The sequence below is a fragment of the Culicoides brevitarsis genome, chromosome 3, assembly GCF_036172545.1.
Source record: "Culicoides brevitarsis isolate CSIRO-B50_1 chromosome 3, AGI_CSIRO_Cbre_v1, whole genome shotgun sequence".
Lineage (NCBI taxonomy): Eukaryota > Metazoa > Arthropoda > Insecta > Diptera > Ceratopogonidae > Culicoides > Culicoides brevitarsis.
In genome coordinates, this window is record NC_087087.1 from 33,514,445 (window position 1) to 33,540,982 (window position 26,538).

Genomic DNA, 26,538 nt, shown 5'->3' on the forward strand with positions numbered 1-26,538 from the left:
AACATCGGAATTTCTCGTCTTTGCATAAATTTTCCTGTTTTAAAGCTCAAAACATGACAGAAAACATCAAACTCATCCTCTTATTCAGCGGAAAACGAAAATGCGGCAAAGATTTCCTCACAGCTAAACTCATGGAACGGTAAATCCTCCTCATTTTCCCTTTATTTTCGACTAACTTTCTTTTTTTTTTATTTTTTAGCTACCAAAATCGAGCACAAATAATTCGAATCTCCGAACCCATCAAGACTGCATGGGCTGAAAAACTGAATCTCGATATAAAAGAATTACTCAGTGATGGTCCCTATAAGGAGCAATATCGAAAAGAGATGATCATCTGGAGTGACGAGATCCGAAAAAAAGATCCGGGATTCTTTTGTCGTGAAGCGATGAAGAAAGCTGCAGCTGAGATGATTGTTGTTAGCGATATCAGGCGAAAAACTGATATTAAATGGTTTCAAGAGACTTTTGGGAAGGAAAAGTTGAAATGTATTCGAATTTACGCCGATGATGCTGTTAGAGAAGCAAGAGGATGGAAATTTGAGCCAGGAGTGGATGATGTCGAGTCAGAATGCGACTTGGATGACTTTTTTTTGTGGGACATGATGTGCGATAATGGCGATGTGACCCAAACTAACACTGTGGTGACCCAATTATGCGACTTTATTGACAAAGAGCTTTCATGAAAACGCACAAAAGTTATTTGTTATTCTATTTATTATTATCTAGATTTTACTCAGACAACGTCTCGACCGTTTTTTTGTAACAATTCTCGTAAATGACAAACAAAAAGTGCAATTTTTAGCTAAATAATGGGAGAAGGAAACTTAAGTCTAAGATTATTTCATGAATTTTCTTAAAAATATATACAAGAGAGGGAAAAAAATTAGATTTCCATTAAAAAATTAGTTCAAAATGTTTTAATTAACGACCGCCGATCGTTTATCTCGGTTCTTGTTACGTGCTTTGGTGCGTGCCTTGAAGCTTTCCGCATTATAGAATCGCTTTTCAGCTTTTGTCAATTTTTGCAAACCTTCCAGCTCCGTAAGTCTCGCGCCAAGTTGCATCACATCGCGCACAAATTCATTCTCGACCAGATGATTGTTGATGCCGGGACCCATAACGTTGCAAAATGACGTGTACTGATGATGCAAAGCCCACGAATCCAAACAAACACTTTCTCTGCCGAACCTTACGTTAATTTCCGGCGACGTATCTTCCTCAATGTAATGCATGACGTCTCTAAAAGTCGCACGTTGCGTCTTTCGATCACGTTTTGCGCGATATTTGTGCGAATCCGTAGCGAGTTTCTTCGTCACATCGATGAGTTCGGGCAAATAATCGTCCAAAAAGTCCTCGTCATGAGCTCGTCCCGTCTCGTAAAGCAAAGCGAAAAGTTCGCCCGCATTTACGCGAACATCCAAATGTGCCGAATGCAAGAGTCCGAGGAGATTTTTGATCGATGGGAAATTTCCCGGCTTTTCAACCATATTGGCGACGTCAGATGGCGGCAAAAGAGTCAACAATAAGCCCCATGATGAGAGGGCAGCGGCATGTAACGAAGCGGCATCCGCATTTGCTGAACTTGCGGAATTGTCACCCTTGAGATAACTGGCAGCGAAGATGGTTTCAAAGTTTTTCATTAGTTCAAGTACTGCGCCGAGATCGTCATTTCCTAAAAAGTTTAACAAGCCGAGTGACATGCAACACTAAAAATAGAAGAAAAAATTGTTTATTTAATTTTTTGTCTGGCAAATTTTTTTGCATTCGTTCAACTTAAGTCGAGATGATTCATTCATTCACAATTTTTATAAACACGAATTCCATGAAAAATTTGTGATTTTTACGTTTTTTTCGAATTATGATAAATTTTAATCATATCGTTGAGAAGACATTGACCTAATTTTTGATAAAATTGTTAGAATTTACAACTTTTTTGTGCTCATTTCGTTAATTTCGATGGGTATTTATAAAATACATGTGATATTCGCAAATGTCGTGTCAAAGTCGCGTACAACATTCTAAAATTAGATCATAACAAAAGAGGTTTCTGTGTCATAAAGCGTGACAGGATTTGAAAAGTAGCGAAAGTTAAGAGGCTTATGTCTAAAAATATTCTTTTGCGAGTCAAAACAAACAAAAGTTAGGATGTTTTTAAAAATTTTCTAAATATTTTGTTAAAAAAATATTTTTGAGAAAATTTTTGAACTAAAATTAATTAAATAAATTTAAAAAAAAAATTAAAAATATTTAATAAATTTAATTAATTTTTATATTTTATTAAATTTAATTTTTTTTTCTTATAAAAAAAATTTTTTTTGAGCTTCTAATTTTTACAAATTAATTAATTAAAAAAATTTAAAATTAATTTTAATGAAAATATTTTTTTTTATTTTAATTTTAAAAAATAATTTTTCGAATATTTTAAATCAAAAATTAAGAAAAAAATTTTCAAAAAATTTTTGTAATTAAAATTTTGAAAAATATTTTTAGATTTTTTCAAAATGAATTCACTAGAACAAAAAAATATTTCAAAGATTTAAGAAAATCTTAAAATATTGATTTTTTTAAATGAAATTTTAAAAATATGAATTGACGATATTTTTATAAAGAAAATTTCATCAAACCTCTATTAAATTACAAATAAAATACATTAAAATTAAAAAAAAAAAAATTAAAATATTTTTTAAAAATTTTAACTTTAAAATTTAATTTGTCGTATTTCAAAAATTAAAAAAAAATTAAAATTTCATCAAATAAATTTTTACAAAAAAAAAAATTGTCACAAAATTTTGAAATATCATTTTGATATTTTTTGAGAAAATTAATTATTTTAAATCAAAATTCTAAAAATTGTTCAAAATAATTTAATTTTTATAAATTTTAATTTTAAATTAAAAATTGCTCAAAATTGATTATTTTTTTCGAAAAACTTCTCTAAAAATTGAAATTTTTTATTGAATTTAAAAATTTTTACGAATTTTGACTTAATTAGATTTCAAATTTTTTAAACTGAGACAAAAAACTTAAATTAAATTTTAATTTTTTTTTCTAACTAAAAATCCATTCCAAGGTCATTGAGCGCCAAAAACAGCTGTTAAACCGATGCCAACACGTTACGCGACACGAAATTTGTCGAGTTGGCACAATTTATGTGCACATTAATAAAAATTATTTCAAATCATTGTCATTCACTTCACACACAACACACAATGCCTGATAAGACAAACGACAAATTTTTATGGAAAAACTTCATTAGATTGCATAAGTCGCCTTCAACAAAGCGATAAGAGCTCCAAATATTTACCTTGGCTCTCGCATCGTAGCCAACAGATGGATCCAAAGCTGCTGTTCGGAGCACAGGCGTCAAAGTTTTAATTATTTCCTCGTCATTGCCTACTTGGATGACCAACAAGGCAGCCAAACGCGCAGCCCAAGCTTGTTCGAGTCCCTTTCCGCGTTTCACGGACTTTTCAACCAAATCCATTATCGTGATTTTACGATCGTCGACATAGTCGGGCAGATAACGTTGCATGAGGATTTCACAAACGGCCTGCAATGCTGAGGTACGAACTTGTGCTGATTTTTCCATTGCATTGTCGAGCGCTTGGGATAAGCTGTCTTCGTATTTTTCATTGGAATCGACATCTTCCGTGCCATCCGTGGAGGCAGGACCCTCAGATTGGTACGAGAAAACGCTCTCGTTGTCGAACATGGAGTCATCATCCGATCCATAGCCGTTCGTGGAGGCTTGATTGTGCGATTGAACTGAAAAAATTTAAAAATTTAAAATTAAAAAAATATTTTTCAAAAAAAAAAAATAATGAAAGCATGAGATAGAGCAAAAAACCAGTCTATACGACGACCTTCGCGTTATATAAGTCACACAAAAAAAAATAAACAACTGGATTCAGCTGATTGTATGTGTGTGTGGATAGAACGTGACGCAAAAGTAACATCGTAGAAGCATGGGCAAAGTCCCTTTTTTTCGTCGATTGCATGGCGATGCGAGTCTCCCGCCCTTTCCATGTGTCAAAAACTCACCTGGATTCTTTTTCTTGTGTTTCGGCATTTTTTTTGCTTTTACTTTCTCCTTTCACTTGTAAAATTTCGAATATTTTCTCCCTAATTTGGAATTTTTCCACAAAAAATTATTTTTTTTTATAATTTAATTTCAGAAACTTGTGAAATTTCGCGTGATTTCACGTTGTTGTTTTTTTTTTTGTTGTTGCAACAACAAAGACCTTCAATAATTTCCTTTATCTTTGTGTTTGTATCGAGGAAGTGTTTATATTTATATATACACCACGTTACTTAAATTGTAAATTTTCACTAATTATCGATTTTTTTCTCTTTTTATTCAGGTGTCTGATTCAGCACGAGATATCAAGAAGTCTCTTTTGACCATTTACAAGAGTCTATGTCGCAGTAATTTCTTGCTTTTGCACACACTGGCTCGCTCAACGTCACAATTTTGTCTAATTTATCGAATGGAATAAAGACAAATTGCATGATTTTCAGAATTAATTTACTCAATAGCACATTCAAAAATACACTGATGATCGAACTTTTTTTTCTCTTCTGCCGTTTTTGCTTGAATGAAAACTTTTTTCAAGTTTGACAATTGATAGGGGAGAATGGGGTACTTTTTGAAAATTTAAAAAAACTGCTTTTTATTGTTTTAAACCTTAATTTTTAGGTAATTTTTAAAATTTTGTTTTCTGAAAATTAAATAACATTAAAATATTTTTGTTTAATTTTTGTTAAGAAAAATTTGTATGAAATGTTTTTATGAATATACCCCGTATTGTACTTGAAGAAAAAAAAAAAAAGTTAAAAATTTCATCAAATTTTTCAATTTTTAATGATTTTTGTATTTCGATATGAGTTTTCCTTTTAAAAATATTTTCATAAAAATTACTGAAGTTTTATTTCAAAAAATTCAGATATTTGTTATGATATTCATTTTTTCAATTTTGGCTAAAATGTTCTTAAATCAATTTTTTAATACACAAATATTTATCATTGTAAAAAAACTCAAAACAACAAAAATATTGATAAAAGATGATTTTTTTTTTTTAAAATTAATTATTTATTTTTATACTTTTTTTTAAATCTTTAGCACAAAATGAGAATTTCATTAAAGATTTTGTTTCTTTTTTTATTTATAGAAGAGACCTTCAAATGATTTTTTTTGTCGAACAATATGCGGCAAAAATATTAAAAATTTATTCGCCTAACTTACTTTTTTTCATTTTTTTATTGATAATTGCAAAAATTACATTTTTGAGCAGCTCAAAGAATTCGATGTAATTTTAGATGAGCAAGAAAAAGCCACAAAAATTGCCTCGCCAATTACAGTGGACCTGCATGCTTCAATAAATTTAAAAATTTAGAAGCATTGTAAACTCACAATAACATGTGCCACGGAATAGAGCGGTATGATCCGATATATGAAGAAGAAGAGGAAAATCGTGACTATTCGTGCTCGTCTAACGTTGAGGATTTTCAAGCATCAGAAGCATCCACATTCTCAAATGAAAATGAAACAATAAGTGCAGCAACAACAATCGAGGATGACTCGATAACGAAATTAGGAGTCTATTGTATGGCCTTACAAAAAATGAACAGCGACAGCGACAAGAGCCAAGGCAACGACTGAGGTCAAAAGTCGTCAATCCTTTCAAAGTCAAAATGATGCTAACCTTGGACCAATTAATTTATTAATTGAAACCAAGACAAAAATTGTGTAGTTTTAATACGAAAAATTTTAATGAAGCAAAGATGAAGAAGAATCTTTGTCGTCTATTACGATCGAAATCCACGAATTGGTTGAAGTTCCCGTGTTACTCGAAGTCATCGATTTTTAAAATTTTTTCAAAATGTATTTTTTTTTTCCCAAGTCGTTTTTGGATGTTAAAGCTTAAAAATTCAATAATTAAAAAAAAATAAATTTAAATCAAAACTTGAAAAAAAAAATCGTATGAAAGTGCCCCATAATATGATGATGCCCCATATAAAAAAATCTCCCATTTACCCCTACTACTAATTCGCTTCTTCTAATTCAAGATTTTATTACCAAAACAAGCCAGCCGACGCAATCCTTTAAAATTTTCCTATTTTTCCATAAAAATAGAAGACTATGGTTCAAAAACACCTCGAATACTGTTGATTTGAGAATCTCCGAGACGAGCTGGCAATAAATTACGATTGAAAAGAGAGGAAATTAAAGAATTTAGACAAAAATGGCAACGACACCGAAACAAAGGAAGCAAATTTACAAATATAACGCTCCATGGGATCTTTACAGCATGAATTGGTAAGAAATTCCTTCCTCTGTGACTTCTAAAAAATTTTAAATTTCATTTTTTTTTCAGGAGTTTGCGTCCTGATAAGAGATTCAGATTAGCTCTTGGTTCGTTCATGGAGGAGTACAGCAATAAGGTGCAAATTGTGAGTTTGGACGAGGAAACGAGCGAATTCACGGCAAAGGGAACGTTCGAACATCCGTATCCAACGACAAAAATCATGTTCATTCCCGACACAAAAGGCATTTTTCCGGATTTATTGGCGACAAGCGGTGATTATTTGCGTGTTTGGCGCAGTACGACAAACAACGATTCCGATATTCGTTTGGAAGTTGTCTTGAACAACAACAAAAACAGCGATTTTTGTGCGCCGCTCACGAGTTTCGACTGGAATGAGGTCGATCACAATTTAATCGGGACCTGTTCAATCGATACAACTTGTACGATCTGGAACTTAGAAATGGGACAAGCAATCGGGCGAGTAAATGCTGTTGCTGGGCATGTTCGAACGCAACTTATTGCGCACGACAAGGAAGTTTATGACATTGCATTTTCCCGCGCGGGCGGAGGTCGAGATATGTTTGCGAGTGTCGGCGCCGATGGATCCGTGCGAATGTTCGATTTGCGTCATTTGGAGCATTCGACGATAATTTACGAAGATCCGCAACATACGCCGCTCCTGAGACTTTCGTGGAACAAACAAGATCCAAATTACTTGGCAACAATTTCCATGAACTCGTCTGAAGTGATAATCATCGATGTTCGTGTCCCATGTACGCCCGTGGCGCGATTAACGAATCACAAGGCGCCCGTTAATGGAATTGCTTGGGCGCCGCATAGCTCGTGTCACATTTGTACGGCAGGCGACGATCATCAGGCACTGATTTGGGATATTCAGCAAATGCCGCGCAGTATTGAGGACCCGATTTTGGCGTATACCGCAGCGGAAGGCGAAGTTAATCAGATTCAATGGGGAGCGCTGCAGCCAGACTGGATTGCGATTTGTTACAACAAGTCGTGCGAGATATTAAGAGTTTAATTTTTTTTTGCAATTTCTTCAATAGTAGCAGTGTGGAGTTACCATCATCCTAATTTTTTTATTCCTCGTGTTCTTAAAAAAAATAATTTTTAAGTTTTGACCGTCCCTTGAGTCTAAATAGAGAAAAAAAAATACATAAACAGAAATTAAAAAGACTGTTTAGAAAAGAAGAAAAATTTTTACCAGTTTTGACAAGAATTTGTACGTACGCGTTTAAAAATTTTCTAAAAAATAAATAATAATAATTAATCAGTAAAATAATTAAAATTGCATTTTTCAAGTTCAAAAAATTATTTTTAAAATTTTAATTTTTTTTGACCGCATTTTGAAGAAAATTTTTTTTTAGTTTTAATTTTTTTAAATTTCTTCAAAAATCGAGGAGATATCAATTCAAATCAACTTTAGAATGCATATTTATTAACTTTTAGCTTTGAAACCCATCAAAAGTTGGTTGAAAATTGACTTGAGAAAAAAGTACGATTTTTGCTCCTCATATGATAAAATCGTACTTTTTTTTATTTGATCAAAAATCGATCAGATATCAATGGAAATCGACTTTAGAATGAATATTTATTAACTTTTAGCTTTGAAACCCATCAAAAATTGGTTGAAAAGTTACTTGAGAAAAAAGTACGATTTTTGCTCCTCATATGATAAAATCGTACTTTTTTTTATTTGATCAAAAATCGATCAATGAAAATCGTACTTTTTTTTATTTGATCAAAAATCGATCAGATATCAATGGAAATCGACTTTAGAATGAATATTTATTAACTTTTAGCTTTGAAACCCATCAAAAATTGGTTGAAAATTGACTTGAGAAAAAAAGTACGATTTTTGCTCCTCATATGATAAAATCGTACTTTTTTTTATTTGATCAAAAATCGATCAGATATCAATGGAAATCGACTTTAGAATGAATATTTATTAACTTTTAGCTTTGAAACCCATCAAAAATTGGTTGAAAAGTTACTTGAGAAAAAAGTACGATTTTTGCTCCTCATATGATAAAATCGTACTTTTTTTTATTTGATCAAAAATCGATCAGATATCAATGGAAATCGACTTTAGAATGAATATTTATTAACTTTTAGCTTTGAAACCCATCAAAAATTGGTTGAAAATTGACTTTAGAATGAATATTTATTAACTTTTAGCTTTGAAACCCATCAAAACTTGACTTGAGAAAAAAAGTACGATTTTTGCTCCTCATATGATAAAATCGTACGATTTTTTTCATATGATAAAATCGATCAAAAATCGATCAGATATCAAGAAATCAACTTTAGAATGCATAATTATTAACTTTTAGCTTTGAAACCCATCAAAAGTTGGTTGAAAATTGACTTGAGAAAAAAAGTACGATTTTTGCTCCTCATATGATAAAATCGTACTTTTTTTTATTTGATCAAAAATCGATCAGATATCAATGGAAATCAACTTTAGAATGAATATTTATTAACTTTTAGCTTTGAAACCCATCAAAAATTGGTTGAAAATTGACTTGAGAAAAAAAGTACGATTTTTGCTCCTCATATGATAAAATCGTACTTTTTTTTATTTGATCAAAAATCGATCAGATATCAATGGAAATCAACTTTAGAATGCATATTTATTAACTTTTAGCTTTGAAACCCATCAAAAGTTGGTTGAAAATTGACTTGAGAAAAAAAGTACGATTTTTGCTCCTCATATGATAAAATCGTATTTTTTTTATTTGATCAAAAATCGATCAGATATCAATGGAAATCAACTTTAGAATGAATATTTATTAACTTTTAGCTTTGAAACCCATCAAAAATTGGTTGAAAATTGACTTGAGAAAAAAAGTACGATTTTTGCTCCTCATATGATAAAATCGTACTTTTTTTTATTTGATCAAAAATCGATCAGATATCAATGGAAATCAACTTTAGAATGCATATTTATTAACTTTTAGCTTTGAAACCCATCAAAAGTTGGTTGAAAATTGACTTGAGAAAAAAAGTACGATTTTTGCTCCTCATATGATAAAATCGTACTTTTTTTTATTTGATCAAAAATCGATCAGATATCAATGGAAATCAACTTTAGAATGCATATTTATTAACTTTTAGCTTTGAAACCCATCAAAAGTTGGTTGAAAATTGACTTGAGAAAAAAAGTACGATTTTTGCTCCTCATATGATAAAACCGTACTTTTTTTTATTTGATCAAAAATCGATCAGATATCAATGGAAATCAACTTTAGAATGAATATTTATCAACTTTTAGCTTTGAAACCCATCAAAAGTTGGTTGAAAATTGACTTGAGAAAAAAAGTACGATTTTTGCTCCTCATATGATAAAATCGTACTTTTTTTTATTTGATCAAAAATCGATCAGATATCAATGGAAATCAACTTTAGAATGCATATTTATTAACTTTTAGCTTTGAAACCCATCAAAAATTGGTTGAAAATTGACTTGAGAAAAAAAGTACGATTTTTGCTCCTCATATGATAAAATCGTACTTTTTTTTATTTGATCAAAAATCGATCAGATATCAATTCAAATCAACTTTAGAATGCATATTTATTAACTTTTAGCTTTGAAACCCATCAAAACTTGTTGAATATTGACTTGAGAAAAAAAGTACGATTTTTGCTCCTCATATGATAAAATCGTACTTTTTTTTATTTGATCAAAAATCGATCAGATATCAATGGAAATCAACTTTAGAATGCATATTTATTAACTTTTAGCTTTGAAACCCATCAAAAGTTGGTTGAAAATTGACTTGAGAAAAAAAGTACGATTTTTGCTCCTCATATGATAAAATCGTACTTTTTTTTATTTGATCAAAAATCGATCAGATATCAATTAAAATCAACTTTAGAATGAATATTTATTAACTTTTAGCTTTGAAACCCATCAAAAGTTGGTTGAAAATTGACTTGAGAAAAAAAGTACGATTTTTGCTCCTCATATGATAAAATCGTACTTTTTTTTATTTGATCAAAAATCGATCAGATATCAATGGAAATCAACTTTAGAATGCATATTTATTAACTTTTAGCTTTGAAACCCATCAAAAGTTGGTTGGAAATCGACTCGAGAAAAAAAGTACGATTTTTGCTCCTCATATGATAAAATCGTACTTTTTTTTATTTGATCAAAAATCGATCAGATATCAATTCAAATCAACTTTAGAATGCATATTTATTAACTTTTAGCTTTGAAACCCATCAAAAGTTGGTTGAAAATTGACTTGAGAAAAAAAGTACGATTTTTGCTCCTCATATGATAAAATCGTACTTTTTTTTTTTGCATATTTATTAACTCTTCAAAAATCGATCAGATATCAATTGAAATCAACTTTAGAATGCATATTTATTAACTTTTAGCTTTGAAACCCATCAAAATTTGGTTGAAAATTGACTTGAGAAAAAAAGTACGATTTTTGCTCCTCATATGATAAAATCGTACTTTTTTTTATTTGATCAAAAATCGATCAGATATCAATTCAAATCAACTTTAGAATGCATATTTATTAACTTTTAGCTTTGAAACCCATCAAAATTTGGTTGAAAATTGACTTGAGAAAAAAAGTACGATTTTTGCTCCTCATATGATAAAATCGTACTTTTTTTATTTGATCAAAAATCGATCAGATATCAATTCAAATCAACTTTAGAATGCATATTTATTAATTTTTAGCTTTGAAACCCATCAAAATTTGGTTGAAAATTGACTTGAGAAAAAAAGTACGATTTTTGCTCCTCATATGATAAAATCGTACTTTTTTTTATTTCTTCAAAAATCGATCAGATATCAATTCAAATCAACTTTAGAATGCATATTTATTAACTTTTAGCTTTGAAACCCATCAAAAGTTGGTTGAAAATTGACTTGAGAAAAAAAGTACGATTTTTGCTCCTCATATGATAAAATCGTACTTTTTTTTATTTGATCAAAAATCGATCAGATATCAATGGAAATCAACTTTAGAATGCATATTTATTAACTTTTAGCTTTGAAACCCATCAAAAATTGTTTGAAAAGTGACTTGAGAAAAAACAACGATTTTTGCTCCTCATTTGAAGACTTAAGCTTTGAAAAAAAGTACTTCAACTTTAGAATTTCATAACTTAAAATTCTTAAGTTTCTTTAAGTCCTTAAGTCAAAAGTATTTTTAGCCTTAAATTACTTACAGTGCAATAAATAGAAACCGGAAGTTGATAAAAGTTGAGGTAAAAAAATCATCAGGAAGTCTTTTTTTTTATCTCTGAATAAAATTAAACTCACACTTTCCATTCTCGTTCATTCAAGTTTCCTCCTTAAAAGGAATCGGTTTTAAAAATATTTTTTTCCTTCGTAATTTTTCACATCCTCAAAATGCTCAGCACTTCCATGTTAATTTCCATCACGATAGTTGTGATAATTTTAATCCTTCTTGCTATCCGTGTCTGTTTATTGTGTTTCCGAAAACCCGTTCGACCTCAGAGCAAATACATCAGTCATCGTTCCGCGGCATCTGGCGATCACATTCTCGACAACACCGATGTCGGACGTCCCAATTTGAGCGATAGCGTGAGCATCCAAGTGCCATCGTCGCCCAAACGTTCGCCAATCGAACCAATTTTCGAACATCCCTTTGGCGACGAGAGCATTTTGCGACGAAAAATCGCAAATAATTTGATCGCAAAGGCAGATCGCTTATCGGAGCCAATTCCTTCGAAACAACGAATTTTATCGCGATTCTTGGCACAACACGACAATCACGTTCATGCGGGCGTGGTACTTTGCAATCAAACGGATGGCGGAACAGCCGAAACGAATATCCGGGTGTTCGATAAGGCGCTGAGTCCGTGCACGGTGAAACGGATCACGGAGCTTTTTGAGGAAAGTGAGTTGAAAGAACGCTTAAGACAACGACAAAAGCCGAATTTTATCAACATTCCGACGGAATCGGAGACAGATTTGTTGAGGAAACTCCAAAATTCGTGTTTGAATCGGAAATTGTCGATGACTCAGAGATTATCCGAGAATAGCGGATTGAGACTTCCGTTGGATATTGCAGCAGCATCATGTTTGAATTGCAGAGAGCAGTCCAAAGAATCCGGATATACCATATATGGCGATGCGAGTGTCTTTCAATTTATTGATACGATTCCCAATGAAATGCTAACGCCTGAATTAATTAAAGAAATTCAAGGATAAAGTTAGAAAAATTATTAAAAAAATATTTTAAAAAAAATTGGAAGAAGTTAAAAAAAATTTTAAAAAAATCATATTTAATTAAATTTTAAAGTAAAATATTTTTTTTAATTAATTTAATATTTTTTAAAAATTAATTTAATTTTAAATTAATTCGATTTAAGATTAAATTAATTTTTTTTAACAGTTTTAATTCTTTTTATTTTTTTTAATTTTTAATTAATTTTTTAATTTAATTTAATTTTTTTTTATTTTTTTTTAATTTTATTTTATTTTTTTTAAATTTTATTTAATTTTTTTTTTATTTATTTTTTAAAAGTTTTTTTTTAAATTGATAAACAAACATTTAACCCTCATTTTTAAACAAATCATTCAAAATTACGTCATAAAATTACGATTATTGATAACTTTTGATAAGATATCAACATCACACCGAACCCAAACCCGTCGCGTCAATATCAGACAAAATTACCGAATTAATGTAAGTTGCGACCCTTAAGCTTACCGAACGTAACTTTTGTGCCGAAACCAAAACAAAAAAACTTTTGTCTACCGATTTTTAAGATAACCAACGATAAAAAAAAATGTACTTCATGCTCGGTACTGATTAGATAGAATAACATAAAATTATTAGTAGACTATTAAAAGTCATGCGGAAAACAGGTGAATAAAGTTCGTTCGCATAAATAATAAATTTTTGACGATCAATGGTGCGATACAAGCGATCTGGAATCAGCTTTTGACAAAAAAAAAAAGAATAAATAAAAAAAGTTTTTTACAAGACAAAAAAAAATAAAGAAAAATGTTTTATTTAAATTAATAAAAAAATATTAATTAAAAAAAACGGGAAATAAAATAAAAAAAATAAATTTAAATTTATTTTGTGTAAAAAATGGTAAGAAAATGAAAAAAGTAATAAATTAAATAAAATTAAAACAAAAAATGCATAAAAAATATTTCAAAGGAAAAATGTTTGTTGAATAATATTTGAAGTGACTTATCTTCTTATCTTATCTCCCATAGTTGTTTAGTTAAGATATCAGTGTCGTATTGACAATCTATTGATGAATGCGGTAATTGTTGATCAATTTATCAAAAAAAAAAGATTTATTAAAAAAGGCATGACGCGAAGTTTTTTTTAAATATTTACGAATTTTTTAAAATTATTTTTCTCATTTGTTTTTAAAAATTTTAAAAAAATTTTTTTTCTTTCAATTTTTTATTTAATTAATTTTTATTTTTTATGAATTAAAAAAAAATAAATTCTAATAAGAAAGACTTTATTTTATTATTTTTTAAAAAAAATAATTATAAATTAAAATTGAAAGAAGTAAAAAAAATTTAAAAGACCTAATTTCTATAAATGAAAAATATTTTTTAATTAAATTTTAATTTAAATTTTTTTAATTTAAATTTATTTTGTTTTATAAATTTTAATTTATTTTTTTAAATTTAATTTAATTTTTATTTATTTATTTTAATTTTAAATTTGATTTGGAATTTTTTTATTTAATTTTAAATTAGACTTTTTTTTAGCTTTATTTTTTTTTTTAATTAACTTAACTTCATTCTTTGTATTTTTTTATTTAAAATAAAATTTTTTCTTTAATTTATTTTTTTATAGAAAAAAAATTTTTTATTGATTCTTAAACTTAAAATTTGATTTTTTTAAATTTTTTTCCTATTTTTTTAAAAAAATTCAACAAGCAAAATTTATAAATTAGTACTTTAAAAACAATTGAACTTTTGAGTCATCATCATCGTCATAACTCACACAAAATTTATCGATATCTTATCTTTAAAATTCTCATCCGTCGAGTAATTCAATTTCCGACGAAAAACCTTTATTTAGTCATTTTTCGCGTTTTGTTTGCTCAACGTCAAATTTTTTGTCTAAATTTTGTCTCAATTGACCTCCTTCCAGTTGATCCGCTTTTAATCCTTTGCACTTCAAAGAACCTCACACATACTTGCAACATTTTTTTCCGTCTTCGATAAGCTTCGGCCATAACAAACGACGTCAAGTGACTCAGTCAGTTCTCACTTTGCGAGCATTGTGTGCTTATTTTTTTTGTTGTTCGCGCGGAATGGAAATCAGTGAAGTGTAAAAAAATATTGACAAAAATAATTTTTTATTAAAATTGAGAAAAAAACAACTTTTACATCAAACATGAAGATGCGACGATGGAGAAGTCTGGTAATTTACTGAAAAAAAAAATGTTTAGAAATATTTTCGAAGAAGACATAAATTCTAATCAATTTCCGATTGATTGAATTATTTTATTAACGCGGTCGTAAATTATATTTGGAAAGGTAGTTTATCGGCAAAAAATTTAACGAAGCAAGTGACGAAACAATAATTTTTGCAAAAAGTCATGAACTTCAATTTAAATTGACATTATTCGATAAAGTATTACGTGCACGACCAAAGACGCCAAACTATTATGAGAAACTCATTGATTTGTTATCTCTATTAAAGAACTTTTCATTCATAACACGCGAGAATTGTTGCGCTCTCTCGGTGACTTGGTCAGCGAAAAAACATACAATAACAAACAGTTTCAGTATTGTTCGGGCCAGCTGATGTATCGAATCTTTATCGGTACGTTCAAAGCTGATAACAACAATAGAAATCGCGTGTCGGTGTGAAAATGTGATTTTTTTAAGTCAATTTATCCGTAATGTCAAGGGAACCAAGAGGAAAAAAGTCGTTTTTGAGACTTCGGTTGATGAGAAAAAAGGTTTTTTTGTGAAAAAAATTAAAAATTATTAAATAAAAATTTATTTAATCTTTTTATTTTATGAAAAAATCTTCAAATTTTGATAGTTTTAAAAATTTTAAATTTTTTTTTTATTAATTTTTAAGATTTTTATTTTTTGAAAAATATTTTAAATTAATTTAATTATATTTTTAAATAAAATAAAAATTAAAATTTATTAAGTTAAAATATTTTTTTTGATGAATTTTTATGATTGAAAAAATGAAAAATATTTTTAAAAAATAATTTCTCAAATTTTAATAAAGTTAAGAATTTTCTATTTTTGATTTTTTTTGAATTTTTTCGAAAGTTAATTTTTATTTTAATAAATTAAAAAATTTTTTTTTTATTTTTAAGAAAATTTTTTAAAAATATTTTTTAAAAAATAAAAAAATTTTAAAAATTAAAAATTTCTATTTTTGAAATTTTTTTAAAAAATATAAAATATTTTATTTTTTTTTTTTTTTTTGTATGAAAAAAATTTAAATTTATTAAATAAAATATTTAATTATTTCGAAATTAAAAAAAAAATTTTTTTTAAATTTTTAAGAAAAAAAAAAAATTTAAAAATTTTGAAAATTTTAACTAATTTTTAGGATTAAAAAATTAAGAATTAATTAATTTCAAATAATATTTTGACAAATATTTATAAAAACAAAAATTTTCGTATATTTTCATAATTTTTAATGATATTTTTTGTTTAAAAATTGATTAAATTAAAAATAATTAAATTTTTATTTTAAATTAAATTTGTTTCGTAATTTTAAAAAATAAATTTTTGACTAAATTGAAGCTTAAAAATGTTAAAAAATATTTTTTTTAAATTTTTTTAAATCTTGATAAATTAAAAATTTTCAATTTTTTTTCATAACTTTAAAGAATAAATCTTTGAATAAAAAAATAATTTAAAAAAATAATAAAAATAAATAAAAATAATTTTTTCTTCAAATTTCGATCAAATATAATTTTTCATATTTTTAACTTTTTTTAATTTTTTTTTATTTTTTCAATATTATTTAATTCATTTTTTTTTTTTATCTTTTTTCACAGGGCAATCGCGTGGCAACCTTCAGCGAAAACCTAAACATCAAAATCGGCGTCGGTTTGAACGAAAAAAAGCCAAAACATGTCTGGACCAACAAAATCAAATCCAACAAATATTCCGCCATCACTTTCATCCCGCAAAATTTACTCGAGCAATTTCGTCGCATCGCCAACTTTTACTTCCTCTGCATGTCCGTGATCTCGCTGAGTATCGATTCTCCCGTTTCACCCTTGACATCCATCGCGCCGTTGTTCTTCGTCATTTCCGTAACGATGGTCAAACAAGGATACGAAGACTATTTGCGTTACCGCACAGATCGCATCGTCAACCATTCCCTCGTAACTGTGATTCGCGACTCGCAGATGCTCGATATTCGATGCGAAGCGGTGCGACAAGGAGATCTCGTGCGAGTTCCTCGCGATTGTGACGTGCCGTGTGACTTGGTGCTCGTTAAAAGTTCCGATGCATCGAAAAAGTGCAATATAACGACCGCGAATTTGGATGGCGAGACAAATTTGAAGACTTTGATGGTGCCAAAAGGACTTCCCGACTTGGAAATTAAGGATTTGCAGATGTTGGGATCGATTGAATGCGAACAACCGCAAACGGATTTGTACTCTTTCAAGGGAAAAGTTGAAATTGACTCGGCTGTGACGAATATCGCGGCAATTGGAGACAGTATTGATCACTTGGATGCCTCGACGGTACCTTTAATGGCGGAAAATCTCTTGTTAAGAGGCTCCAAAGTACGAAATACCGAATGGGTCATCGGAGTAGCAGTTTATACGGGTCAAAATACAAAATTAGCACTCAATAGTCGCATCACCCGAAACAAAATGTCATCCAGTGAGGTGTGGATTAATCGATATTTGGTCTTTTTCTTGTGTCTTTTGATCGCAAATGTCACCGTTTGTTACTTGCTCAAAAGATATTACGACGAAAATAAAAGCGCGCACAACGTTTACTTGGGAGAAAGTGTCTACAAAACGCAAAATATCGTCAGACAAGTGTTGCAAGATTATTTTTCGTTCCTCATTGTGTTCAACTACATCATTCCGATCTCCTTGTATGTCACAATTGAGATGCAAAAGTTCCTTGGGTCGTTTTTCATGGAGTGGGACTTCGATTTGTACGATGAGGAAACCGATCAACCGTTTATTGTGAACACTTCGGACTTGAATGAGGAGCTTGGGCAGATAAATATTTTATTTTCCGACAAAACGGGCACTTTGACGAAGAATATAATGGTTTTTCAACAATGTTCGGTGAATGGAAGGAAATTCCGGCAAACAGGACGAGGCTTGCAGGAGGAGGGGAAACCTTATTCGCTGAAATTGAATGAAACGTCGGTAAGTTTAGGTTGAACAATTCAATTTTTTTGTATTTTTATATGAAAAATTTTTAATTTTTTGTGAAAATGTTAATTTTTTTGTGAAAAATATTTATTTTTTTTTTGTAAAAAATATTAAATTTAATTTTTTTTTTTTGGAAATGATTTTTAATTTTTTTTTTTGTGAAAATTATTTAATTTTTTTTAATTTTTAATTTTTTTAAATTTTTTTGTGAAAAATTTTTATTTTTTATTTTTTTTTTGTAAAAAATATTAAATTTAATTTTTTTTGTGAAAATTTTCTTATTTTTTTAAATTTTATTTTTTTTTTGTGAAAAATTTTTATTTTTTTTTTGTAAAAAATATTAATTTTATTTTTTTGTGAAAAATTTTCATTTTTTTTTTTTTTTGTAAAAAAATTAAATTTAATTTTTTTTTTGAAATGATTTTTAATTTTTTTTTGTGAAAAATATTTAATTTTTTTAAATTTTTAATTTTTTTTTGTGAAAACTATCAAATAATTAATATTGTTTTTTTTTAAGAAAAAAATAATTTGATATCTAATTTTCCTTAATTTTAATCATAAATGTAAAAAAATATTTTAGGAAAAAAAGAAATAAAAATTTTCTAAATTTAAATTTTTCCAAAATTCTTAAAATAAGCAAAAAATTAAATTTACCTCAAATTTTTTCCTTTCAGAAAACCTGTTTTGACTTCTTCGAAGCCCTTGCCTTATGTCACACAGTTCAAGTCGCCGGCAAAATCGAAGTTGAAGGTGTTCCTGATGGCATTGAGAACAAATTCTTGAATCACGAGGAAGAAAGTGACAACGATGTCGCACAGGAAACCGACTCGAGTAGGTCTTCCGTCAAATATACCTTCATAGGTATGAAATTTCGCGTCAAAAAACCAAAAAATACTAATTTTTCTTTGAAACTTTTCCCGTAGATCGTCCCGAAGAGCCTCAACAACGTCAAACCATGATCGAAAATGGAGTTGATTTCACGCACGTTCAACCAATTCGACCCATGACATTCATCGAAAGTGACAATCGGAAGTACATTATGCGAGTAAATCTCCTGAAAGCAAAGTCAGCTTCGTTAAAACGAACTTTTAGCGATTCGCCGGATGCTTCGCAGTATCAACAATCCGTTTTGAGAACGCATCGCAGGACGCAATCCGATGCGCCAACAGTTGAGTTGAGTAGCGATTTGGAAGGAGTGACGTTGAGACGAAATGGAGCAGGATTGAGGAGAAATTATTCGGATCGGACAAAGACGAGAGAGTATTATGGAGCAGAAAGTTATACGACGAATGATTTGGTTGAACGGCGATATACGACGTTGAGGGTTAAGCAATATGTGTCGTTGATCGAGTGAGTTTTTGATGATTTTTCTTCGAATTTTAATGAAATTTTATTTTTTTGAAGTCAATTGGATTATCAAGCATCAAGTCCTGATGAAAAAGCTCTCGTTGAAGCGTGTGGAAAGCTTGGTTTGATTTACACAGGAGACAATAATGACATTATTCAACTGAAATTATCGGTTGATTGTTTAAAGGTTTGTAACTTTTTTTACCTGAAATTACTCTCAAAGGTCTTCCATAAAAATTTCTAAAAATTTTTTCTAAAAAAAATTAAATTAAAATTTAAAATTAAAATTAAAATATTTTTTGTATGAAAATTTGGTAAAAAATATCTTAAATTTAAAAATTTTGTAAAATTCTTAAATTTTTTTTTTCTTATTTTTTCATTATTAAATTTTTTAAAAATATTTTCAAGTAAAAAAAAAAATTTTAAAAAAAAAAAATTCTTTCTTTTATTTTTTTAATCTATTAAAAAAATTATATAAAAAATTTTTTAAATTTTAATTTTTTTTTTTCAAATTCAAATTTTTTTTATTTTTTTTAAGGAAAAATTTAAATTTTAAAACTAATTAATGACTTTTTAAATAATTTCAACTTTAATTTTTTAATTAATTTTTAATATAAGTTAGGTATTTTGATTAATATATTTAATTTTAAAAATTAAATTTAATTAATTTTTTTTTTAAATTTTTTTTTTTTAAATAAAATAATTTTTTTTTTATAAAATTTCATAATTCAAACATTTTTAAAATGCATTTAAAATCATTTTTTTTTAAATTAATTTTTTTAATAAAATTTAATGGAATTGAGATATACTTTTTTTAATTTTTTTTTATTTTGGACAGATTGTTTTTTTTTAATTTATTTTTTTTTATTTTTAAATTAAAATTTTTAATTAAATAAAAAATAAAAATTAAAATCCAATTTTTTATTCGAAAAAAAATTATTTTTTTACCTTTTTAAATTTTTTTTTCAATTTTAAAAAATTTAAATTTAACTCAAAAAGTCTCAAATAATTTTTTTTCCATAGAAACGTCGTCCCGATAGTCACGAAATTGCTCTCTTCAAACGTCTCCATGTGCTGGAATTCACTTCAGACCGAAAACGGATGAGTGTCGTTGTGCAAGACAAAAATCGCCAACTTTGGCTTTACACAAAAGGAGCAGAAAGTCACGTTTTGCCGTTATGTACAGGAACTCCAGATGCCAGTTTAATTCAAAAGACTCAAACACACATTGATGAATTTGCCAAAGAAGGATTACGAACATTGGCAGTTGCTCGACGAAAACTCACAAAGGAGGAATATCAACAATTTAACAAAGGTTCGTCGATTTTTTTGTGATTTCATGAGTTTTTTGACAATTTTTTATTATTTTCACAGATTTAATGGATGCGAACAACTCTCTGACGGACCGTGCAAAACTCGTCGAGGCATGTCAGAGCAAATTTGAGACTGGATTGGAGCTTCTTGGAGCAACTGCGGTTGAAGATGCGCTACAAGATGACGTCAAAGATACTTTAGGTGAGATTTTTTAAAGAAATTTCTTCAAAAAATATTAAAAATTAATTTTTTAGTGAGTCTCCGTGAAGCTAAAATCAAAGTTTGGGTCCTTACGGGCGATAAAATCGAAACTGCCTTAAATATCGCTTACAGTTGCGGCCATATACCTGACAACGCGGTGCAATATCACATCACCGCATGTTCCGACAGCAACGAAATCGTCTCACATTTCCAATATTTCGCGCAGGAACTCAAACGAAGCAAGGATTTGCCCGTTGCTTTGCTAATTGATGGCGTTAGTTTGCAAGCAGCACTCGATTATGCGCCCGAATTGTTCCGCGATTTGTCGATTCAGTGTCATGCGGTGCTCTGTTGTCGCTTAAGCCCCTTGCAAAAGTGCGAAGTTGTGAAATTAATGAAAACGGAAAAGTCGAAACCGATTTGCGCGAGCATTGGAGATGGAGCGAACGACGTTTCGATGATCCAAGAAGCGCATGTCGGCATTGGGATTGTCGGAAAGGAAGGAAGACAGGCAGCAAGATGCTCGGATTATGCGATCGCCAAATTTTCGTACATTAAAAAGATGTTTTTGGTGCACGGGCATTACTTTTCGCATCGACTTGCGTACATGGCGTTGTACTTTTTCTACAAAAATTTGGTTTTTATGGGAATTTTGGTGAGAATTTCAATTTTTTTGTGTTTTCATGCTCTAACAATTGATTTTTTTTAGTTATATTTCCAATCGGACTCGATGTACTCGACACAATCCATTTACGATTCGGTATTTTTGACCTTGTACAATGTCATTTACACCGCAATGCCCGTGCTGATCTTAGCTTTGACCGATAAAACGCATCCCGAGCAAAAGTTACTCGATAATCCGATTTTGTATCTCGAGACAATCGGCAATAAAAAGTTTAAATGGCCCAATTTTTGTGAATGGATGTTACTTGGGGTCTTTCATTCGCTTGTAATTTATTATTTGACGTACTATTTGTGGTTGCAAGACCCAATTTTGCTGGCGACGGAACATCCTCCGCCCTTGTATGGGTTTGGGACGCAAATGATGCACAACGTTGTAGTTGTCGTCAATTTGAAAATTCTTCTGGAAGCTGAATACAAAACATATGTCTTCATTATTTCAGTTGTGCTCTCGATTTTGGGTTTTATTTTGACAACTATCATTTACAATTATCTACCAATGTGAGTTTTTTACGATTTTTTTATTTAAATTTAAAAAAAAAATATTTTTTTTATTTTTTAAAATTTTATTTTTTTATAAAATTTTAAGAAATTTTATTTTTTTTTTAAATTTATTTTTCAGTTTCAATTTTTTGGCAGTTTTGAGTTATAAAATGATTAAAAATGATAAATTAGAGCCCTCTGATAAATTTTTATCCATTTGGAGCAAGATTTGACAAAAATTGCTTTGACACAGTTTTTGACACAGTTTTTTTTTCTCTTGATTTAGTTTTCAAAACAAAAAAAAAACTATGTCAAAGGAAAAATTTTTTTTCTTGATTTAGTTTTCAAAACAAAACTATGTCAAAGGAAAAAATTTTTTTCAGTTTCAATTTTTTGGCAGTTTTGAGTTCAAAATGTTTCTGATAAATTTTTATTTTGGAGCAGTTTTGAGTTATTTAGTTTTCAAAACAAAATGATTAAAAATGATAAATTAGAGCCCTCTGATAAATTTTTATCCATTTGGAGCAAGATTTGACAAAAATTGCTTTGACACAGTTTTTGACACAGTTTTTTTTCTCTTGATTTAGTTTTCAAAACAAAACTATGTCAAAGGAAAAATTTAAAAATTTTTTTTCAGTTTCAATTTTTTGGCAGTTTTTTCAGTTTGGAGCAAGATTTGACATCAATTTTTTGGCAGTTTTGAGTTTCAAAATGATTAAAAATGATAAATTAGAGCCCTCTGATAAATTTTTATCCATTTGGAGCAAGATTTGACAAAAATTGCTTTGACACAGTTTTTGACACAGTTTTTTTTTCTCTTGATTTAGTTTTCAAAACAAAACTATGTCAAAGGAAAAATTTTTTTTCAGTTTCAATTTTTTGGCAGTTTTGAGTTCTAAAATGATTAAAAATGATAAATTAGAGCCCTCTGATAAATTTTTATCCATTTGGAGCAAGATTTGACAAAAATTGCTTTGACACAGTTTTTGACACAGTTTTTTTTTCTCTTGATTTAGTTTTCAAAACAAAACTATGTCAAAGGAAAAATTTTTTTTCAGTTTCAATTTTTTGGCAGTTTTGAGTTCTAAAATGATTAAAAATGATAAATTAGAGCCCTCTGATAAATTTTTATCCATTTGGAGCAAGATTTGAAAAAAATTGCTTTGACACAGTTTTTGACACAGTTTTTTTTTCTCTTGATTTAGTTTTCAAAACAAAACTATGTCAAAGGAAAAAAATTTTTTCAGTTTAAATTTTTTGGCAGTTTTGAGTTCTGAAATGATTAAAAATCATAAATTAGAGCCCTCTGATAAATTTTTATCCATTTGGAGCAAGATTTGAAAAAAATTGCTTTGAGTTTTTGAAATTTTTAGTTTTCAAAACAAAACTTTCAAAGGAAAAAAATTTTTTCAGCAATTTTTTGGAGTTTTGACAAAATGATTAAAAATGATTTAGAGCCCTCTGATAAACATCCATTTTTTTGAAAAAACAGCTTTTTTTTTTTCTCTTGATTTAGTTTTCAAAACAAAACTATGTCAAAAGAAAAATTTTTTTTCAGTTTCCATTTTTTTGCAGTTTTGAGTTTTAAAATGGTTAAAAATGATAAATTAGAGCCCTCTGATAAATTTTTATCCATTTGGAGCAAGATTTGACAAAAATTGCTTTGACACAGTTTTTGACACAGTTTTTTTTCTCTTGATTTAGTTTTCAAAACAAAACTATGTCAAAGGAAAAAATTTTTTTTCAGTTTAAATTTTTTGGCAGTTTTGAGTTCTAAAATGATTAAAAATGATAAATTAGAGCCCTCTGATAAATTTTTATCCATTTGGAGCAAGATTTGACAAAAATTGCTTTGACACAGTTTTTTTTCTCTTGATTTAGTTTTCAAAACAAAACTATGTCAAAGGAAAATTTTTTTTCAGTTTCAATTTTTTGGCAGTTTTGAGTTCTAAAATGATTAAAAATGATAAATTAGAGCCCTCTGATAAATTTTTATCCATTTGGAGCAAGATTTGACAAAAATTGCTTTGACACAGTTTTTGACACAGTTTTTTTTTCTCTTGATTTAGTTTTCAAAACAAAACTATGTCAAAGGAAAAATTTTTTTTCAGTTTCAATTTTTTGGCAGTTTTGAGTTCTAAAATGATTAAAAATGATAAATTAGAGCCCTCTGATAAATTTTTATCCATTTGGAGCAAGATTTGACAAAAATTGCTTTGACACAGTTTTTGACACAGTTTTTTTTTCTCTTGATTTAGTTTTCAAAACAAAACTATGTCAAAGGAAAAATTTTTTTTCAGTTTCAATTTTTTGGCAGTTTTGAGTTCTAAAATGATTAAAAATGATAAATTAGAGCCCTCTGATAAATTTTTATCCATTTGGAGCAAGATTTGACAAAAATTGCTTTGACACAGTTTTTGACACAGTTTTTTTTTCTCTTGATTTAGTTTTCAAAACAAAACTATGTCAAAGGAAAAATTTTTTTTCAGTTTCAATTTTTTGGCAGTTTTGAGTTCTAAAATGATTAAAAATGATAAATTAGAGCCCTCTGATAAATTTTTATCCATTTGGAGCAAGATTTGACAAAAATTGCTTTGACACAGTTTTTGACACAGTTTTTTTTTCTCTTGATTTAGTTTTCAAAACAAAACTATGTCAAAGGAAAAATTTTTTTTCAGTTTCAATTTTTTGGCAGTTTTGAGTTATAAAATGATTAAAAATGATAAATTAGAGCCCTCTGATAAATTTTTATCCATTTGGAGCAAGATTTGACAAAAATTGCTTTGACACAGTTTTTGACACAGTTTTTTTTTCTCTTGATTTAGTTTTCAAAACAAAACTATGTCAAAGGAAAAATTTTTTTTCAGTTTCAATTTTTTGGCAGTTTTGAGTTCTAAAATGATTAAAAATGATAAATTAGAGCCCTCTGATAAATTTTTATCCATTTGGAGCAAGATTTGACAAAAATTGCTTTGACACAGTTTTTGACACAGTTTTTTTTTCTCTTGATTTAGTTTTCAAAACAAAACTATGTCAAAGGAAAAATTTTTTTTCAGTTTCAATTTTTTGGCAGTTTTGAGTTCTAAAATGATTAAAAATGATAAATTAGAGCCCTCTGATAAATTTTTATCCATTTGGAGCAAGATTTGACAAAAATTGCTTTGACACAGTTTTTGACACAGTTTTTTTTTCTCTTGATTTAGTTTTCAAAACAAAACTATGTCAAAGGAAAAATTTTTTTTCAGTTTCAATTTTTTGGCAGTTTTGAGTTCTAAAATGATTAAAAATGATAAATTAGAGCCCTCTGATAAATTTTTATCCATTTGGAGCAAGATTTGACAAAAATTGCTTTGACACAGTTTTTGACACAGTTTTTTTTTCTCTTGATTTAGTTTTCAAAACAAAACTATGTCAAAGGAAAAATTTTTTTTCAGTTTCAATTTTTTGGCAGTTTTGAGTTCTAAAATGATTAAAAATGATAAATTAGAGCCCTCTGATAAATTTTTATCCATTTGGAGCAAGATTTGACAAAAATTGCTTTGACACAGTTTTTGACACAGTTTTTTTTTCTCTTGATTTAGTTTTCAAAACAAAACTATGTCAAAGGAAAAAATTTTTTTCAGTTTCAATTTTTTGGCAGTTTTGAGTTATAAAATGATTAAAAATGATAAATTAGAGCCCTCTGATAAATTTTTATCCATTTGGAGCAAGATTTGAAAAAAATTGCTTTGACACAGTTTTTGACACAGTTTTTTTTTCTCTTGATTTAGTTTTCAAAACAAAACTATGTCAAAGGAAAAAAATTTTTTCAGTTTCAATTTTTTGGCAGTTTTGAGTTCTGAAATGATTAAAAATGATAAATTAGAGCCCTCTGATAAATTTTTATCCATTTGGAGCAAGATTTGAAAAAAATTGCTTTGACACAGTTTTTGACACAGTTTTTTTTTCTCTTGATTTAGTTTTCAAAACAAAACTATGTCAAAGGAAAAAAATTTTTTCAGTTTCAATTTTTTGGCAGTTTTGAGTTATAAAATGATTAAAAATGATAAATTAGAGCCCTCTGATAAATTTTTATCCATTTGGAGCAAGATTTGACAAAAATTGCTTTGACACAGTTTTTGACACAGTTTTTTTTTCTCTTGATTTAGTTTTCAAAACAAAACTATGTCAAAGGAAATTATTTTTTTCAGTTTCAATTTTTTGGCAATTTTGAGTTATAAAATGATTAAAAATGATAAATTAGAGCCCTCTGATAAATTTTTATCCATTTGGAGCAAGATTTGACAAAAATTGCTTTGACATAGTATTATTAATTTTTTTTTTAATTGCTTTTTAAAACTTAATTTTATTATTTATTTTAAAAAAAATTAATTTTTTTTAAAATTTTTTAAACAAATTATTTTTTTAAATTTTATTTTTTTTAGAAATTACGACGGTGACATGTTCCATGTGTACAATCGTTTACTCGGCGCCCCAAGTTTTTGGCTGCTATCCTTGTTGATCATTGTCGCAAGTTTGATGCCAGACTACTCGATTCAAGCATTCAAGGCGTTCGGATGTCGGATGAAGAACATTTTTCCGGGAAATGGCTCGCAATTCATTCCGGAAAAGCTAAAGTTGCGTTTTGCGAGTAACGGAAATAATAATAATGACAATAGTTTTAATAATTACAACAATGGAAATGCGGAAAGGGTTCATACGACGCGATTATGAAATTAGTTAGTTAAGATTTTTAATGTTAATGACAAACTTTAGTTTAGTATTTTTTGTTTTAAGAGATCTAGTCAGTTAATTGTCTTGGATAAAAGTGAAATTTTTTGTATACGATTTT

At 28.5% G+C, this 26,538-nt stretch overlaps 4 protein-coding genes across 4 annotated transcripts; 3 read left to right on the forward strand and 1 right to left on the reverse strand.

The window, feature by feature from the left end:
* Nucleotides 1–683, forward strand: LOC134836121 (phosphomevalonate kinase). The gene is made up of 2 exons (XM_063851335.1): nt 1–139; nt 200–683. Exons 1-2 carry the CDS (start codon nt 54–56, stop codon nt 681–683), a joined length of 570 nt encoding a protein of 189 aa, XP_063707405.1. The 5' UTR covers nt 1–53.
* Nucleotides 684–895: 212 nt separating this feature from the next.
* On the reverse strand, nt 896–4,577 carry LOC134836119 (interferon-related developmental regulator 2). Its single transcript, XM_063851332.1, has 3 exons — nt 4,042–4,577; nt 3,305–3,765; nt 896–1,706 (listed from the first exon to the last, which is right to left on the reverse strand). Exons 1-3 carry the CDS (start codon nt 4,067–4,069, stop codon nt 918–920), a joined length of 1,278 nt encoding a protein of 425 aa, XP_063707402.1. The 5' UTR covers nt 4,070–4,577; the 3' UTR covers nt 896–917.
* Nucleotides 4,578–6,072: 1,495 nt separating this feature from the next.
* LOC134836120 (DDB1- and CUL4-associated factor 7-like) lies at nt 6,073–7,549 on the forward strand. Its single transcript, XM_063851334.1, has 2 exons — nt 6,073–6,316; nt 6,375–7,549. Exons 1-2 carry the CDS (start codon nt 6,243–6,245, stop codon nt 7,342–7,344), a joined length of 1,044 nt encoding a protein of 347 aa, XP_063707404.1. The 5' UTR covers nt 6,073–6,242; the 3' UTR covers nt 7,345–7,549.
* Nucleotides 7,550–14,564: 7,015 nt separating this feature from the next.
* On the forward strand, nt 14,565–26,451 carry LOC134834509 (phospholipid-transporting ATPase IF). Its single transcript, XM_063849218.1, has 10 exons — nt 14,565–14,719; nt 16,332–17,675; nt 18,356–18,542; nt 18,605–19,031; nt 19,086–19,215; nt 20,052–20,343; nt 20,403–20,543; nt 20,597–21,198; nt 21,253–21,725; nt 26,132–26,451. Exons 1-10 carry the CDS (start codon nt 14,693–14,695, stop codon nt 26,418–26,420), a joined length of 3,912 nt encoding a protein of 1,303 aa, XP_063705288.1. The 5' UTR covers nt 14,565–14,692; the 3' UTR covers nt 26,421–26,451.
* The last annotated feature ends 87 nt before the right edge of the window (nt 26,452–26,538 follow it).